This window comes from Falco rusticolus, chromosome 6 (genome assembly GCF_015220075.1).
Source record: "Falco rusticolus isolate bFalRus1 chromosome 6, bFalRus1.pri, whole genome shotgun sequence".
Lineage (NCBI taxonomy): Eukaryota > Metazoa > Chordata > Aves > Falconiformes > Falconidae > Falco > Falco rusticolus.
Window position 1 is genome coordinate 29,769,923 of NC_051192.1, and position 18,844 is coordinate 29,788,766.

General features: G+C 39.2%; 1 protein-coding gene across 2 annotated transcripts in view; it reads right to left on the minus strand.

Annotated features, from left to right (window-relative positions):
- Positions 1-18,844, minus strand: part of CEP85L (centrosomal protein 85 like) — a 120,030-nt gene that overhangs the window by 18,739 nt on the left and 82,447 nt on the right. For both annotated transcript variants that reach the window (XM_037391213.1, XM_037391214.1), the window contains exons 4-5: positions 13,391-13,512; positions 1,485-1,602 (exon numbers count right to left, since the gene is read on the minus strand). In XM_037391213.1, coding sequence (XP_037247110.1) covers positions 1,485-1,602; positions 13,391-13,512 — 240 coding nt within the window. The remainder of the gene's footprint in view (positions 1-1,484; positions 1,603-13,390; positions 13,513-18,844) is intronic.

Genomic DNA, 18,844 nt, shown 5'->3' on the forward strand with positions numbered 1-18,844 from the left:
CACTTTCTGCCCTGTATACCAAAACCCTCTCTCCCTTCCCATTTCATGCAGTTCAGTGGTGTTGTTCTACTTCCACTGCCCACACACAGATAAGCACAAAATGGACATCAACCGCATGTGGGATGAAAAACGAGACACACCCCATTAGGCTTTCAGTTTCCAGATTCTTTTAATAACATAAATTGGTGTCTTTAAAGAAATTACACAGTGTTGTTAACCAGTAACATCCCTTCAGCAAAGCATTAGAAGATATTAAAACCTCCATTAAAGAAGATTTGCATTTGTAAGTTAATCTTATAGAAGGCACACAAATCAAGCAGAAATCCTAATACATTATAAACTTTTAAAACTCTTTAAATTATGAAAGATGAATGCATCTGGTGCTTTATTTGAAGAGTATTATGGTATACTAAAATTTCAGTTTCTGCAGTAATTCTCCCGCTCCCCTGCAAATCTTAATCTAGACAGAACATTAAGTATTCTATAAACAAACTTCTGGAAGCACCAAAAGCCACATTCCTAGATGTCTGAAAGTTTCTGAATACTCATTTCACACTGAGGCTCCCCTTGAATTTCTCTCCTGTCTTAATAAACCAGGTTCTCACCTGATGCACAGCTGTATTCTTCCAAGGATATAATTAACGTCATGTCATGCTAGCTGACATCCTGGTGCATTTTGTAACAGAAAGAGGTAAGGTAACGGAAGTGGAACAACCCCCCCCTATTTCTCTGTACATCTGCCTTTAACATTCTCTTCCTGCACTGCCTTTCAGATATGCTGAGTTCTGGAGATGGAACTGGTATGTTACAACAGGGCAGCAGCCACAGTCCTCAAACTGATCTGCATTTTGTGGTTAGTCTATGCTACCTCAGCCTCACACTTTCTGGTATTTGTGCTAATTAGATAAAAATTAGGACAGGTATGCCCAGAACACCACCACACATTCCCTTTCAGACTAGGTGTCCCCTAAGAATACTAATCCATATCCTTTTCAGGTATGTGATGCGCAGGTATTCCACCAGTCTGCCTGCCTTCCCACACCTCCCATCTAGTCTATCGGTAACAATCTAACCACTCCTTCGAGTAGTGCCTCCTTTTCCTCTTTCAGAAAACCTCCCATTAGTTCTTTTCAGATGTTCTCCTATCAAACTACTTTATCTCCTAGCATGCCCCTGTATAACTGTGCTACATGCATGCTGTTAACCCCTTATTCTTACAATGTCACAATCTCTTATTCTTACCCCATTTTTATCAGGTCTCAGAACAAGTATGTACATAATGTTAACATAACCTAGATTTCTGCAAATGTAAACTACTACATTTGGAAGGTATTTTCCTCTATACAATTTACGGCTATACGTTACACAACCATCAATAATCACAAAAGCTCTACATTTTGGCCTGCAGTAAATAGTGACCATGCTTTCAGATGTCAGTTACTGGGCAATGGAAAGCTTTGCTGAAAGAAAAATATCCATCCTACCTGTAAATTAGTCATGTAAGGTTCTTCACAGTTCACAAGATGACTCAGTCTTGCATGCTGAGCTCGTAATTCATTCTCCCTTATCTTCTGATGCAAATTGTTAATTTGCTGCTTTTGCCTATAATACACAGATTTTATTTGAAAAGAGAAGGCATGGAAATGAGATTAAAAATCACAGATCTTAAGACTTATACTGAAGAATACCGTAACAATAATATTCAACTACCCTAGAACTACATTAACTGTGGGCTTTTTCCTACCACAGCCAGACTGCAACTAGTATAGTTTACCACTAGAACTGGAATCTTATCAGGATATGAGCTATTAACTATAGTCACCACGTAACTTTCACTTAAGCATACCCCAAAGGGTTTGTGTTCAATAGGCAATAATAAGCAAGTCCTGTAGAAATACGATTCGAAAACTCAGTTTTATTTTGTGGGGGCTGAGGCAGGCTTCTGTTGTCATTTGCTCCTAGGGCCACGCACATAAGCAGGAAAAAGTATACAGAGAGCAGAATGAAAAGAAACAAAATCTGCACCTTCATTTTACTTGGACTTCTCTTGCTTGGTCCCTCTCTCTTTGCTAGAGCTGACTTTTGACATAGGTTGATGAGATTTACAAACCAACGGGAGCAGAAAGAACTTAAGAGTAAAAAGTCATTATGTAAGACTGTCAGCATGGCTTTCCTGCAAGGTCTTTCTCTTTGCTTTGCTTAGGACTTTCTCAGTCAATTGTTTTACTGGAGATGTACCCCGCCTCTAGGGTAAAACACCACACTGCATACCAAACCAGAATTAACCTCTTGCACCAATGGCTTGGCCAGTGTACAGCAGAAACAGTATCACTGTTATATCACTAACTATATCACTGTTTAAATCATGCCTGCATTTGAACCAGCATGACTGCAGGGCAAATACAAGCCAGGTGTCAGCCCCAGCCCCCATTAGACAGCCCTGTGAAGTGTGCTGTATTCTCTGTGGAGCAATGGGCACCTCAATAACTGGCTCCAGAATGGAGTTGTCAGCACCCTCCAGAACCACACACAGCAACCTTCTTAAACTGAAAACCAGTTTTGTGTTCTCTTTTAACTTCCCCTTTTTCCTTCTTTTTTATACTAGGGCATTTGCATGCAAGCATGAAATTGTTTCTCAAAGCTTTGCCTCTAAGCATGCAGTATGATTGGCTTTTCTGGAAATGACAATGCCAAACCCAGCTGACTAAATCCAATCCTAAGAGCAGATAAATGGCAAATACAGGTTAACTTCAAGGGTGAAGACCTGCCTGCGCACACACCAGAAAAGCAAATCCTCTAAAAGTACAAAAAAAAAAAAAAAAAAAATATCAAAGTTAGTTTGCTTTTTTAAAATTTGGGAAGAGTTGTGTTTAGGAAAAGCATCTTGGAAATATCATGAGTATACAAAATATATTATACATCTAGAAACTAAAACAAAATGTGTATTAGTTGAAAAGATGCAAACTGCAAATTTAAAGAGGAAAAATAAGTTGCAAAAACTCAATTAAAGTTGTTTTTTATTATATATATGAAATTAAACAATTTGAGCCACGTATATTCTCCTAGCCGGTCATTAGCCAACTGTATGACAATTACTCGTTTTACAAGAGGAGTTTAATATTTCAAAAGTAGTGAATATATTACAAGTTAAACTTTAAAGATATACATGTTACAGAAGACGTGCTGCATGCCTACAGAACATCTTTTTTTTCCCCTATTTTTATATCTATAAAGAACCGCAATGAATGGAAAAACAGTATAATCGAGTTGCAATTTGGTAGTACCTTCGACCAATTAATTCAACACAATTTATAAAACCAAAGCAACTAGATTTATTTATGTGACTCCATTGCAAGTCTTAAAATATTCTGTATCACTACAGGCAGTCTGGGGACTTCTGTCTTTCATTCCACCATCTAGATGGACCAACTTGTACAAATACAGTATGTAACACTAAAAGACTATGTACAGTTCTGGTTGGCATCTGTATGATGGCACTACAAACAAAAATCTTCAAACTTATTTTGGAAGAAGCAGATTTGAAGATTAGGTAAAAGAATATGCTCTTAAGTTGTAAAAGACGTTATATGAGCCCAAGGATTTGTATAATCATATGAGAAAATATAAAGCTTTGATGACTTCTATACATGCTTGGTCACAGATACCAGAATTATTTAGTATGAGTTGTCCTAACCTAGGAACTGAAGTAATTTTTCATTTTTTATCACCTTACCACTTATTAAACAGATCTATTAAAATATTTTTGCTTCATGTGTTTTAAAATTACTTACCCATTTGTCATTTATCTCTTCAAGGAACTACGTGATTTTATGTTTGTGGATGATTGTAACTTAGCAGTGCCTTCCTTCACAGGCAGGATTTCAATAGCCTGAACTAAACAGTACAGCCCGGAGTAAATGTTTTAAAATATTTTTGAACTTCCAGTGTAGTCTGAACTACACTACCATTATTTCCTCTTTCATAATCCTTTCCCTACTCTACCAAATCCCTGCAGGAAAAAAGGTGAGACAAATTAATCCGTGACAAAACAGAGCTGTGCTCGCACAGAATGTAACTAGCTTGCTTCTTTCCACTCTGCAAAGCATGAAACGCTCCACTGTTACAAAACCTTGCTAACAAAACAGGCTGTAGAAATGTTTTAAGGGTGTGGAGATTCTGCACAACTTCTTTGCATAACTGCCTCTGAAAATGTCATTAACCTCATGGCACCCAGAAACAAAAATTCTGGAAACAGCCCAGCAGTCACAAGCAGAATAGAAGATAAATGCTGTAGAAACGTACTTACTATTTACATACAAACCTATAAGTCTTTCGAGACTCCATACCAGATGCATTTTATCACTGATGTTCTCATATGCTAAGACAGTTTTAATCCTCTCATAGCCCACTGCTGTTACTATTAATCTGCTGCATAACCACAGGCTGTGAGCTTTATTTAAACAGAGTGTAGAAAGTTCAAATAGTTTCACAAGCACAGCTTGTGTATTACAGTGGGAATGCTGTCCCTAGAAGCCTCCCTATTACCAACCAATCACCCCAGCACTTTAAAAAAAAACAAACAAAACCCCAAATGCAGTGACTTTAAGGCATTTTTCCGCAGAAGCAAGCTGCTTGTATTTTCATCATCATCAGTATTATTATTATTAAGATTTCACTGATACCCTGAACTATGCATTTTCATCCCATTTTTTGAACCTCCAGTCATGATTTCTGAATATCCTGAGATCAAACCCTCTCTGTGCTACTCCCAGGTACATTCTTTCTTAGGGAACTCACCTGAAGTGACAGGTAATCAATCATACATGACTGAAGTGGTGGCTACATGGTTTATGGTCCCCTGTAACAGCCCTTTTGTCCCAATTTCCACACATCAGTTATTTACACGCCAGCTAGATTATTTATGGAAAACCCTTCTATTTTTACAAAGTAATGACTTTGGCATACTTTCAGGTCTTGTAAAATGCACACATTTTGTTCCCTTTTCTTTATTTCCTCGAGCCCAACAATTTAAATCAAATCAAAGCATGTCAATCATCAGGAAGCTACAAGCCCACACTCAAAGGACTGACACCGATGAAGTGACATATGCCACCATGGCTCTGACAGGTCTCTGCCAGTGTCCTTTGCTGTAAAAGAAAGCAAAAGCACTTGATCCAGAATGCGACTATGTTTGGGGAGAAAGTTAATTCTGAGCATCAAGCGTATGAGAAGGGTGGGTCACTAGATCCAGCTCAATGTTTCTGATGCTAAGGTGACGAAGGACAACAGTAAATCCCAGAATACTTTCAACCAATTACAGACCTAAGGAAAAACACACTCCTTTTATGCCCTTGCAAACAGCAAAACAACCCACCAGCTATCCTCTTCTCTTGCAGTGACCTTTAGTGTGCCCTACCACCAAGTAACTCCTAGTTTGCCTAAATCCAGGTTTGTAAATAAGTAGCTCACTTTCAGTTGGTATATTCAGACGACAAGAAGAAAACGGACTAACACTGTGCTGCCCCATCTGTTTGGGGTGAGGCTGTCCGTGCCCCTCCTGTGCCCTGGACATCAGCTCTCAGCACCTCACTGGATCACAGGCCCCTGCCCACCCCCTCATGCTCCCCAGGAGCCCCTGGCCCTCATGGGGATGGAAGGAGAGAACAGAGTGAGAAGTTTCTGGGGTTGAAGGAGCTGTGGGTTAAAAACCAGAGACAGTCTAGTAGTAATATGAACAGTGCTGACCCTGAGCAAAACCGTGGAGCTGGTCCCTGGAGCTAGGGCCCTCGGATGACAGTGAAGTCGAGCGACTGACTAGGAAGGGCTGGTGACGAAGAGTCAGGAAATCAGACAACACTGCTGCAGCTCTGCTTCCCGTCCATGGCATGCCATGGGTACCACTCAGCCACGCTGCCACAGCTGGAACAGGGACCTTTGCTGTGGCCCTCCCCAGAGTTGCTGCGCAATCAAGACAGCTAACACTCTTCTGCTCATCAATGAAGGGAGAAAGACAGGCCAAAGAAGATCATCCCCTCACTAGGGCATTTGCATTTAAAGGTGAGACTCAGAAAATACTTCAAAGGCAGGCTAGGGAATGAGCAAAAAAAAAGGCTTCACATGCACGTTTCAATTGTGCGTCTGCTATATTCACAGTCTTTCTGCCCACGGACAGTAAGTGGCTGCTTCTGGTGATGCATATTCCCTGTGTTGCTATTGTCTGCAGACAAACATGGGGAAGGCAACATGCTACACCCCATGAAATGGCAGCCAAGCTCCCCCCCATCCTGGATGACTGGGACTCTTCTTAAGAAACTGGCTAAAATCCAGAGAAAAACTACTGGCACCACTTGACGGTAACTGGATCCATTTAAATGCGCAAAAAGAAAGTTAACAGTGATAAGAGTGAAGTATCAATTGGGGGGGGCATATCTCAGTTTTGATTCATTTGTAGTTCTGTCCTTTAGCTCAAACAATCCCCTTTGAAAGCTCAAGCCAGTACAAAGAACATGGGATAGCAGAGAACAGCACTCAGTTCAACATGCATAAGCTTGGACTGTCCTCAGAGACCAGCATCAAACTGCTTAATATACAAATCGCTTCTCTGTATGTCTCAAAAACATTAGTATGACAGAACAGACATTCACATTATTTTCTCATATTCACACAGGATGAGCAAATTGTGGACACGTGCTTACACAGACATTCATACATGCGTTCATCTGGAAATAAACCATATTCGCTTCAATCTGGGACCAATTCATCTGTTCTCCATAAATCCATCTTGTCCCCTACTTCCTCTAACATGAAAGAGCCTTTAGAAACCCACATCTGCCAGAGAAGCGCCTCCTCCCTTCAACCTTTAAGAGATCAGCATAAATCTAAGTCCCATCTAAGTCACACTACAAGTCAAGATACAGGTCCGGTATCTCAAACACTTCACGGACTTCAGAACAGAGCTTCCTCCACCACAGAAGGGACACTAGTAACTTCGTAATAAACCAAATGACAATTGAAGTTTACCTTCAAGAAGTCATGAGTTAATGAGAAGGAGTTGCTTTAGGTGAAAATGCCTAAGCAGATTTCCTCAGAGTCAGGATGCAAAGTAAAACATGATACAGATCCTTCTGTATTACAAATATAATTTATTCCACACTGTAGTTGGGAGGTATGCTGCTTTGTTTTGTGGCTTAAGAAGTTGGATACTAATTTTTATATCCCTTTGTTTTAAAGGCACGATCTTTTGGACCACAAGTGCAAATGTGCAGAGTGCTGATAGGGAAAAAGATCAGTAGTAAACGAAGTCCTAAACCCAATGTGAATACATTTTCCATAATTTGAAAACTCATGCCAAAGTACTCCAAAATCAGTAAAGCTCATGAGAAGTGTGACCTCAAATTTCCTATGCAATAGAGTCTGTTTTTTTGGTGAAATTAAGAGCCTGCGTTTCAAAGTGAACTACCCTTCCACCTGTCACAGGAGAACTTATCTTGAAGAGAAGATAGGAACACTACCTCTGGGAGTCAAGAAGTAATCTCTGCTCTGGATGGATTGTTATTTTTTAAATGACTTTTCTGAATTGCGTAGAAGTTTGAAATGCCAGCCTGACCCACAGGAGGTAAGCTAGTGCTGAAGGATGGCAGGCAAAAGCACAGCCAGCAACTGTACCCTCTCAGATGCTCTGGGCTACTTAGTCCAGGGGGGGCGAGGCATGAGCAGGACAAGGACACAACCGTTCAAAGGACTGCACCCTCCTCCCCATGGTGGGAAGTTTTTGACTTCTGCAGTCTCCCGACAGGTCAAATACAGAGCAAACCTTCCACCTCCCCTGCTGTTGTCAGCTCTGCCAGCTGTAAGAACTCCCACAGAAAAGGGTGTGGGGTCGCAGCTGACCAAAACTACACAGCATTGTACTACAAAAAGCAAACACAACATAAGGCAACAGTCTGTGAGAGATGGGTGCTCAGGCAGAGGGAGACCTGGGCTGGCCAGTTTGGACACTTCAGGGATGATGTACTGATCAGCTGGAGAGATCTCAAGGAATAACGAAAGCTACAAGAGCTCTAGAAAACATGACCTAGAAGGAAAGACTGAGTCATGCTAGGAAAAGTCTTCTGTTTCAGCTAATTAATGACCAAACTCTCCAACCCAGAAAGGTCGTGGAACATCTGCTATTGCAAGTAGCAACAGCATAGGAACCTACCAGGAGTGACACTACTACAACTTGTCCTTCCTAGGGCTGAGCATATAGGTTAGACAGGTCCTTTTTAGCCCTACATCCTCTTGTTATTGCCAAGATGTAGGTTATTATATGAAAACTAATGCTATCAATTTCCATTTCATAGATTACTAGTATTCACCTCTGAAAAGGTGAACTTTAATAACTGCTAAAATAATTACTCTAACAAAATCTTCCTGAAAGTTTACCAGCCCACGATACAAAAGTCTCAATCACAAGTTACCTGGGTGATTGGTGATATTAGAAAAACATAAATGCATCTTTTTCAAGATATGACTGCAAGTGAAGAATATTTTACAAAGCAAGACACTCTGAGGAGGTTCTTCACAGCCCTACTACCTGCACAGGACTCCCAGATATACAAGCATGCGCTCAGAGCCTGGGTGGTATAAAGTTTCAAAGCCTCCTCAGAAATTATACCAAATTAGCACTCAAATGGATATGCTAATTCTGCAGGTCTTAACAGACTATCCCAACTTAGCAGAATTACAGCTTGACACTAGCAGTAACATGAGCACTATCAGAGCACGTAGTTTGATGTCAACTACTGAACTCAGGACAATCTGACACAAGCCAAAGAAAATCTAATTCTCTTGTCCCAGTGAAAACATCTAAGCATAATTCAGATATGGATGGAAAGCTAATGATTTAGCAACTGTTTTAAGAATGTAAATGTTATTATGCCCTGAGTAATGACAGCTATTCACTAAAATTGTACTTCTGTATCTACCTTCCCTTAAAAAGCTGTTAGCTGTTCAAATGCCCTTAAGCCATCTGGAAGAGAACACTACACGCAGTCTTATTCTCAGCAGCTTATGTCATATGTTCAAATATTTGGCATTATTCATGTAGCCCCTATATACAGTCCCTGCCAAACAAACAGTGCCACGACCACACTAGAGACACCTACTGAAGCCAGCCAGTCTCAAGAGACATTCACAATTGTACAAAACACTAATTTCAGTGTTGTGAATGTACTGAACATAGGAGGAACTCAAAGAATTAAAACATGATGCCGTCATTTTCTAAACCAGTTGGCTCCCTCTGGTGCTAAATATTACATACTGTTACATAGTAAACCACAAGAGAAATAAGGCAGTGATATAATCCAATTATTTTGTACAGTAGGTGACAGACATTCTAGTAATAAGTGTTACAGCAGCAGGTTTCCTCCTACAGACAATATTCTTAAATCCTTGTTCACAGCCTGTACCAACAGCTCTTATGTGCAGAAAACATGACACACATCTTTAAGAAGTGCCATTGTGATCCCATGCACCCCCGCGCCCCCGCCACCCAGACTTCCTTCCTTAGCTACGTTTTTGCTTCCTAAACGCATGGTCTCCATCTCATTTAAAAGCAGACTTAAAAACCATTCTCAGGCTTTAATTCATTAGATTGGCAGAAATTCCTAGAGTGGTTTTAAAAAGCAAACCAAACCCACTTTTAAACCCACCCATTTATGCTGTGTACATTCATACTTTAAAATATGCATTTGTTACGCTGAACAGACTACACAAATCAATTTTAACTAATCTATTAGTAAATCTGCTGTTCAGTGCAGTGTAGAGAATACAAATCAAGCCACTTGTTCTATTCACAGATGCAAGTGGCTGTTTCGGTTTTTAAAAATGCTATTCACGTCTTTGAATTTCCAGTGATACACCAAAGTATCCATGTATGATGATATATATACATTGTAAGCATTATTCCTTGAATCGTTTTTAATGACTGAAAACTTGCTTGCAGCTACTCCAAAGTCAGATTTCCAATGCAAAACAAGGAAGTTTAACAATCTAACCCGGAAAGGCTGGATTTTTGTTCCCTTATCATCATTGTGTGGAAAGAAGGGAATCAGGCAGCAGGTTTTTCTTTACTTTTCCTGCCCCTCATCCCTTTTTATAACATGGAAAAGGTAGAACAGCTTAAGCATACTGCCTCATACAGAGCCTGCATCCTACTTACCAATAGATTTAAGCACCACTGTGTGTGGTGTGATGTCATGTTATTCTCTTCCACCTCCTGAATTAGCAGGGCCCCTCTGCAATTCCCAACAGAAGAGGGTTTAACATTAAAAAAATGGGTAATGACCCTGTGGGTGAATGGAAGACTAGTGAAAACGGCAAGAGAAGGGTGTTCCCAGTGTGCTGCTTTTCATCTAGCTGTTCTCTGTACCTGTCAGCAGTAAGCAGCTGGCTCTGGAACGCCATGCCAGCTGCTACCCCACTCCTCTGGCTTCCACACAGCAGGAGTTTAACCCAACTCTCCCAGGATTCTGTCCCCCCAAAATTAAACAAGTCTTGCTAGCACCCTCCAACCACCAGTTTGTAAATTCAGCATGAAACATGAATTAAGGAGACTACACCTTTTAAAACTCTTGTGAGAGCAGGTACAAGAGGCCTTCTCAGCAAACACCTACCACCAAACCTCAGTCAACAAAGTAATTCCTCCTCTAGTTCCTGAAGGCATACATTCTGTAATTTAATTACCACCATCCTGAATCCTAATTAACCACACTTTAGCAAACTTTAAACTTTTATTTTAGGTCACTGTACCCAAATGAATTCAAATTCTGAAAAGAAGTTTAAAGTAAGCTCAGGAAGCCCAGCAGCTGGAAGACTTCTGTTTACTCCCAAACATCACCTTGACTCTCAGTGCAAGGCCTTGTGTCCCCATGTGTTAAATATGGACAATATCAAGTTTTCTCATAGTGATGCTTAGTGCCTTGAAGAAAGTTAATATTCACACTTAAGTCTTATTTATAACCATCTGATAAGAAATGTTACACTTGTGCTTTATAATGGACTTCTATTTCTAGGCTTTTGGACAGCAGCTATGTACCATTTTCTCCATGAGTGAAACCAAAAATATTTTGTCATAGAAAACACTACCTCTTCTTAAAAAAAATAAAATTAAAAAAATATTTGTAAAATCTTTCCAAATATGCAACACCACTTCATTTTAATTTTAAATAACACAAATCCTCTATTTCAAACAATTTTATTTTATTTTAAAATAATAACTTTTAAAGCAAGTATTTTGCCCAAATGGAGGCTAAGTATTCCAGAGCAAGCCTTCTCTGTGGAGTATTATTTTACTGCATTATTATAATTTATAACATGCTTAACTGTGACACCAAGTGTCTACTTAAAGGAAATGACTGTAACATCACCAAGTAGTCTTTTGTTTTGCTTCAGTAGCTTCCAGAGTGTATTTTACATTTTCAGCTGAATGAAAAGGAATCATCGCAACCAACTTCTGTCAGAAATCCAGAGAGAACTCTTGCCACCTTCATTAAGTCACATGAAAATATGATTTGCACAAAAAAGAACCAGCACTGCCACTAGAAATGAAGAAATAGTTTTTCTTCCTCAGCACGGACAGTATCAAGTAACATTAGCGGGCAACTGGGTTACAAACTGTCACTTGAGAAACTTCACCCTTGACTGTAAACATATTTCCAGTGTGAGAACAACATGAACTGCCTTTTCAGTTGCCATTGTATAATAAGTCTTCATGTGCAGAGGGTGATATCCTCAGCAAAGGCACCAAAGACTGGCCCTAGCCATCATGGGCAACGCACTTACCAATGCTGCTGGCAGCTTGGGCCCTTAGAGGGGGGCTGCAGGTTATATATACAGCATTACTACTGAAATAGCTAGCCTGAAAAAAACACTGTCATTTAGACAGCCTTTAAGAACTGACCAAAAGGCTCTGACAGAGGAGATCTAACCAACAGTTAAACATGTTTCCATTTTAACTGCGATCCCCTTGGGAGATCACCACCTCTGTAGGACAGCTGGCAGAGTGGGATGGTGTGCCCATGCCTCAGCCCCTGCAGTTCCTAACTTTGCATAACATCTTCAGCTGCAGGGGCAGGTAATATCCCATTATCCCAAGCAGGCACACTAATATCCCATATCAAACTGGGGAAGCTGATGCCAACCTTCATCACAACGCCAGCAGAGGTACTGGCCAGACTGCTAGGGGACAGAAGCACTTTAAACTGCTGCAATTCCTTGTTCTTTTGCAACAGAAGAAGAAACAGACCTTGCACAAGCATAATTCTCCTGATCCCAAAGTAAATTACGCCCAAGCTGCCTATCTCCACCCATTAAAAGAGAGAAAGCTGCTAGATGAATATAAAAACATTCATAACGGATGCCTGACATCCCTGTGATCGACACACACCTGCTTTATAGAGTTCTCATGCTGTGGAGCAAACTATCATACAAGAGGGCACAACTATTTCAAGATCAGAACAACCACTCCTCTTTCAGCCACAAAGCCAAGAGTTTATTATTAAAACACAGACTGAGCCAAACGATAATTATGTCAAATATAAAAACGCCCTTCTTAAATGCCCTACATCCAAACTGTGCAGCTCCTGATGACATCTGCTAATTTACTGTAAGCTTCATTAAACTCAAGCCCTTTATTAAAAGCATATTTTCCTCATTAAGGCTTCATTTTATCCAAGTTTCAAAAACTCCAGAATTTACTTCAGATATAATAGAAACTTCACAGCAGTAAGTTGCTGCCAAGGTCCATTTCAGATTGATAGCCATTTTAATAAGAAGCTATGTATTTACTGTATATAGATCCTGGGTGTAATATTTTATTATCTGAATAAATGTGTACGAACATCTGAATAGCATTTTACCACTGAATGTTACTGCAAAGGTGAATTTCTCAAAGCTTTATTAACTGGCTTCAAATATATTAAATTTCTATACTTGTCACGGAAAAGACTATCAGTGCAATGCAGTTTACTGGTTTTCATCTTGCAAGTAATTTCCAAGACCTGCACAAGCAGAAAGATGTCTGATACAAACCCCCAGGCTGGTAAGAAACTAAGATGGGGAAGCTGACAGTAGAAATGGCTGTTGGTCTCTCCCTTTTCCATAGCAGAGGCATTAAACCTTACCTAAGTAAATTTCCAACTCTGTAAAAGACTATTAACCTCTGTAAAAGACTATTAACCAGCAGCCAGTCTTCTCTCCTAGCAAGGACTAGCTCCCACATATTTGTGCATAAATATTTGCTGGACTGGAACCTAACTACTGAGTAGGGCAGCTCTCCTTAAAGTCAGTTTCTACATTGTAGCTTTTACATCATCTAATCTAATCAATTCAGCAGGAGCAGGTTACTCACCGATCAATCACAATCTCTTTCTGCCTTAGCAGCCCCTCTTTAATTTTCATTAGAGATTCCCAGTTGCTGAAGTCCTGATAGCTGGTAGCTGGGTAACTCTGACGAGATGTGCCAGCTGGAATCTGCATAAAATAATGGTAGAATTAGCCTCCAAAACAGTAAAGGTAAATAATATCCTACATATTAGCACGTTTACAAAGCAGTCTGTTGTTTCAGAAACCTGGCAGTTGTTTTCCAGTTTAATTCATATTTACTTTATATAAAACAATCAGATCTATAAACAGTTTTCTGGAAACAAACTTCAGCACAGTGTCACTGATTTAAAAATTATTTTATTATTTCTCTTCTAAAGAGTTCATAGCTCTGAAAGCAGTTTGAGATAAAAAGCTCATTTAGAATTTAAGCACGTAAGACAAACACCACAAAATTTTCATATCCTGCTGCAATTCTTCTAGCACTACAAATGAGATTGCCTGATAGCTTTAGATCTGCTGGTGACAGCAACTGTTACCATTCACTTGCTCAACTTTAACTCACCTGTAACTTTAGCACATAGAGAAAATTCCCCTAGATGTGTATGCATTTAAAATACAGAAAATATCATTCTAGTTAAATTCTAACTACTTCCAAGAAGAAAAGTTTCACAAGTAACAGGTTTCAGGCTTTCCATTCATCTTTACAAAAACCAGGCTACGTGTCTCACAACAAACTGAAGATGATAGTTGAACTGAATATATGAACCAACAACATTATGGTTTGGAAGGAAAGTAAACAATTAACTGGGATGTTTAATCAAAATTTTTATACTCAGAATACATAAAATGTATTACGAACATTTGTATCAGGAATTCACATAAAGGAAGGTTTAAGTTAGAACTTCTGTGATCAGACTAAGGGATCCCAGCATCAGATGCCATAAGGTATTATCTTATCTTCCACCAGTTTACTAATCACAGAAAAAAAGATTTCTCTCTTTATTATCTGGGAGGCATCCTGGACTATGGTGCCTATTTATGCTTTTGGAAGAGAACAGAAGGAAAAAATGTGACAACATGGATATTCGTTTTTTAACGTTTAAATTGATTTTGGGATATTTTTACTTGTATTGCTCTAAAATGTTTTAAGTTTCATTTGGAATTACAATAAAACTGTATTAAGACCAAGACTTCCATCAACAATAAACATTAGGCAAACAAGTGTCAACCAGTCCATGCTTCAGGTCAAAGCTTTACTGCAAGTTACAGCATGAATGGAGAGAATTCATTGCCTAAACCCTCATACCATGAAGTGCTGAAGTCAGGAACCAACTTGTGACAGCTATGGTCTCTTCTATAAACTGAAAAAGTGTTCTTTTCCCCATTCAATCTGGTTCAGTTTAATCCCTAGCTTGCCCATTGATAAAATGGACAGAAACACATTTTATCTCTTCTTATATCTGATTTAAACTTATAAATTAGATGACAAGACTTACTATTTCTAAAAATCTTCGGAGACTATCCCTCACACATACACCACCACCATCTATCAAGTCCAATTCATCTGCTTCAGGGAATATTTCCTTTGCTTAATAAACTGGATAGCTTCAATAGTAAAAATAGGTATGAATGATTAAAAAAAAATCATCATCAACGATTCTATACATTAAACACTTCATGCAAATTCCTGTCCAAAGACACACTGAAAATATGTTCCTTGCCAGACAATATCAAGTATTGTATCTTTATTGAAAGGGCCACATTGGCTGGACAAACAGTGATTTTTGAAGAAAAGTAAAATGTGAAATAATATTAAAATCAAGTTTTATCTTAAAATGGTTCATTGAGTTATGACTATGGTTAACATTTGATGTTCCATGCTCATTCACGATTACATTCTACAAGCAATAAAACCACAGAAAACATTTGAAAATTCTCCCAATTGTGCCTCAAAAAAGTGCCTTATACACCTGCCTAGTGAGGCCTATTCTAAGTTTGAAAGTTTTGTGGGAATAAAATTTGTCATATCTGCAATTTCTAGGAAATCAGTTGATTAAACATATGCTTATTCAAGGAAGTTACGTTAAACACGGCACTACACTCTACTGGGAGGCATGGAATGGCAAACTTAACTGCTGCTTGGATTAAGATCTACCACTCACTTGTTGACATTTGTGATAGATTTAACAGTTGTCTTGCTTCATTTGTCATGCACAAAGATCAATATTAGCATTTTAAAAAATCCTAAGTTGGTGATATCACCTTAGGTTTTTTTTTGGTTTGAGCAGTTGTCTAATAAAACCTAGGGAAGAAGCCACGTCAGGATTCTTCCTGTAAGTAATATACACGCAGAGTCTTTAAGGATCAACAAATCTGAAATAAATTTTGCCTAGGTCACTTAATCCAGACCAGATAACTTCAAAGTCATCTTTGGTGCTTAAAGAATACTTTAGGATTGTCACATATTGTTCTGTATTACAGTTATCCACATGACTGGATGAATTAACAGGCACCAGCACAAAACTATTTCAGTGAAAGTCTTAGTCACACATACCATGTCATGCAATATAAAGTGACAACATCCGGAACTATCACCGTACTTAGTGTCACTAAATTTTTTCTTTTGTTTCTCCCATTTAAGTACTGAGGAATGCTTTTCTATATCCACATCAATACCATTATGCTACAGTCAAAAAAAGAGAAAGAAGCATTCCTTAATGCAGCTAGGATTAGAAAATTACTTTTCAGAGCCTGAAATTTCATCTCTATCAACAATTTTTTTTAAAAAAAACAACAAAAAACCCACACCAAAAACCCACAAGGGTTTAACAGAATAATCTGGAAAGATCAGGCTTTATAAAGCCAAATCAACCCATATTGATCAAGGTGAATTCTGTCTTTAAGACTGAACTATAAAAATCAAGAGATTGAAGACAACTCTTTAAATACAAACCCATCTTAACTGAAAACATTCTAAAAGCCACCTGTGGTTTCTCTATCAAAATTCTTCAAAGCAAGCCCCTTACTTCAATCTAACACCTTTTCAAACTTCAATAGTTTGCACTAAAATCCTTCAACTTTGGTATAATAAGTGACTATACAAGAAGCCAAATATTAAGGCTGCTGAAAAGCAAGGCAGTGAATTTTGCAAAGTTAAGAACAGTAGTATTTTGTCAATTAGATACTAACAGTAGTGTCATTTAAAAAAAATAAAAAGTCTAATATGTAAGGTCTCCTTAGCTGACTGACAAAAATGCTTTTGGCTTTGGAATATATCTACTCTTACAGAGTATATATACGCTGTATATACATACTTAACAATAAATAAAGTATTTTGTATTATAAGTGTGCGCTTCAAGTTGTCACTGTCAACGGATGAAAACAACAACAAAAAATATTTGCTTCTGATACCATATTTCAGCCATATTTTTTAAAAAAGGATATGCTAAAAATACTTCTTCGCATTTCCCAAAATAAGAAGATACTTCACTCATCTAGGAGCACATAGCGTTGGCTACTCCAAACAGCCTTCTAGCTGCTTTGAATGCTGTGGTAACACACAGGTGGTCCACTTACATTCAAGTACTTTGCCTCCTAAGGACATCAAACCAAATCCTGACAGAAACTTTTAGAACTCATACAGAAAGCCAGCCACAACTCCAATCCCCAACTTGAATCCTCCACAACTACAAAATAAAATGCCAGCTTGAAACACACAACATTCTCTTCCATCTGCCCTAGAAAATACAACTATTTTTGTCACCTGGCAACTCTTCCAAGAGTATCAGCCTTGGACTGAGAACATCTGTTCAGTTAAAACAGTATCCTTTGCACAGTGCCATCCAAAGGTCCTCACTAGCTTGTTTTTTGACAAGGGCTTGGCCTTGACTTTCACAGCCTGGCAAGCCTTCAAGTCTGCTTGAAGCAGCTTCACTGCTGAGGCACAGCTAGCTATTGAGAAAAATAAAAAAATAAAAAATATTTGCTGTACTAGCCTATTTGAAAACATTTTTGCTGGAACACACATTGCCGACTGATTCCATCGTATTTCTGAAGTGGGAAAATAGTTTTGCTCTGGACTAGAGGGTAACAACATTTGCATAACTTAGGCCAATAATATCTGGGTATAAAATTGTCATAATTAGGATTATCTTCTCCAGACATGCCCATGGTTTCTGCCTGAAGCAGTTCAGTGTCTCAGCACACGGAGTAGCACAGCATTCCACAGACCACGCTGTATCACAAAGGTGGAATCCGAAAATATCAAAATCATAGCCAATATCAAAAAACCCAATGGATTTTAAAGGGTTTTTTTCCCCCCTGAAAGTTGCAGTTTAAATAATTTGGCACTGTCCGTACTAGAATGTAAATTTTCACAGCCCGTTGCTAACAGCTAGCAGAATTCCAAAAGTTATGCTAAACAAATTTGGCTTGCACTGCCCTGTGCTACCATAAACCCCCTTTCTGTAGGTAATATTATTCTCTCACTGCATTTTACAGGCATTTGTTATTCAGGAGAAAGATAATTTCTTGCATCCACAGCTAATCCAAAGCAAAGAATCAGCACAACTGATGTCAGCAGAGCACAAATGGTTCCTTTTGTTTGACTGACAGTGGAGGAAACAAATAGGAGTGTCTCCATGGGCTGTGCCTCAGGGACATGACGCTTGCCCTACTACCTCACCGGGCGATGAGGGAGAAATTAGAGGTGGACGTAGCAGCAGGAAGCCCAAATGCACTATTATCACAGAAACGCCTCTTGCTCTTTGCTCCCATGATAGGAAAAGGATTAGGTCTGTGAACGGAGAGCAGCAGTCACTGATGAACTCTGCAATTGCTCCCTGCCCTGGGTATGGAAAGAAAGATTTACCCATCCCTTCCTACCAACCGAGATTTCTTCCTAATAATCAGGCTGAGTGTTCAGGTCCCAACCGCTCCCTTAATTCAGACAAGCCCAGAAGATCATCCACCATCTTACAGCAAAACATGCGAGGGCTAGTGGCTCTCATGCAAGAAAAGCAAGCGGAGGCTGCAACCATGGAATCAGACCCTAATTTTATGTCACTTTAAAACCAAGGCAAGGCATCATTTCTATAGAAAAAGGCTGCGCCTTGCTGAAACGCACTAGAAAGAACAGCCACAAAGAAACATTATCACAGATTCCCAGATGGGTGAAAACAAGGCTACAGACAGATTCAAGAAATCCTGGCATGTGGGTGTCTGTATTTCACCACCACCTACCTCCGCACCACTCTGCTCCATCTTTGCCATTTAGGGAAGACAGTGTTTCTGCTCAGCAGGATATAATCACTACAATCCTTGGCAGCAACACCTAGGCTGTATTGCTTTTTGCTATACTTTCACAAATCTCTGGCAGTTGTGGGGAGAGAAGTGATCATGCCCTTGCACCCTTATTCCAGCCCTGGTACACGTGGTGTTCTTTGGGGACTTTTTAATGAGGAGACGACATAATTTAAAA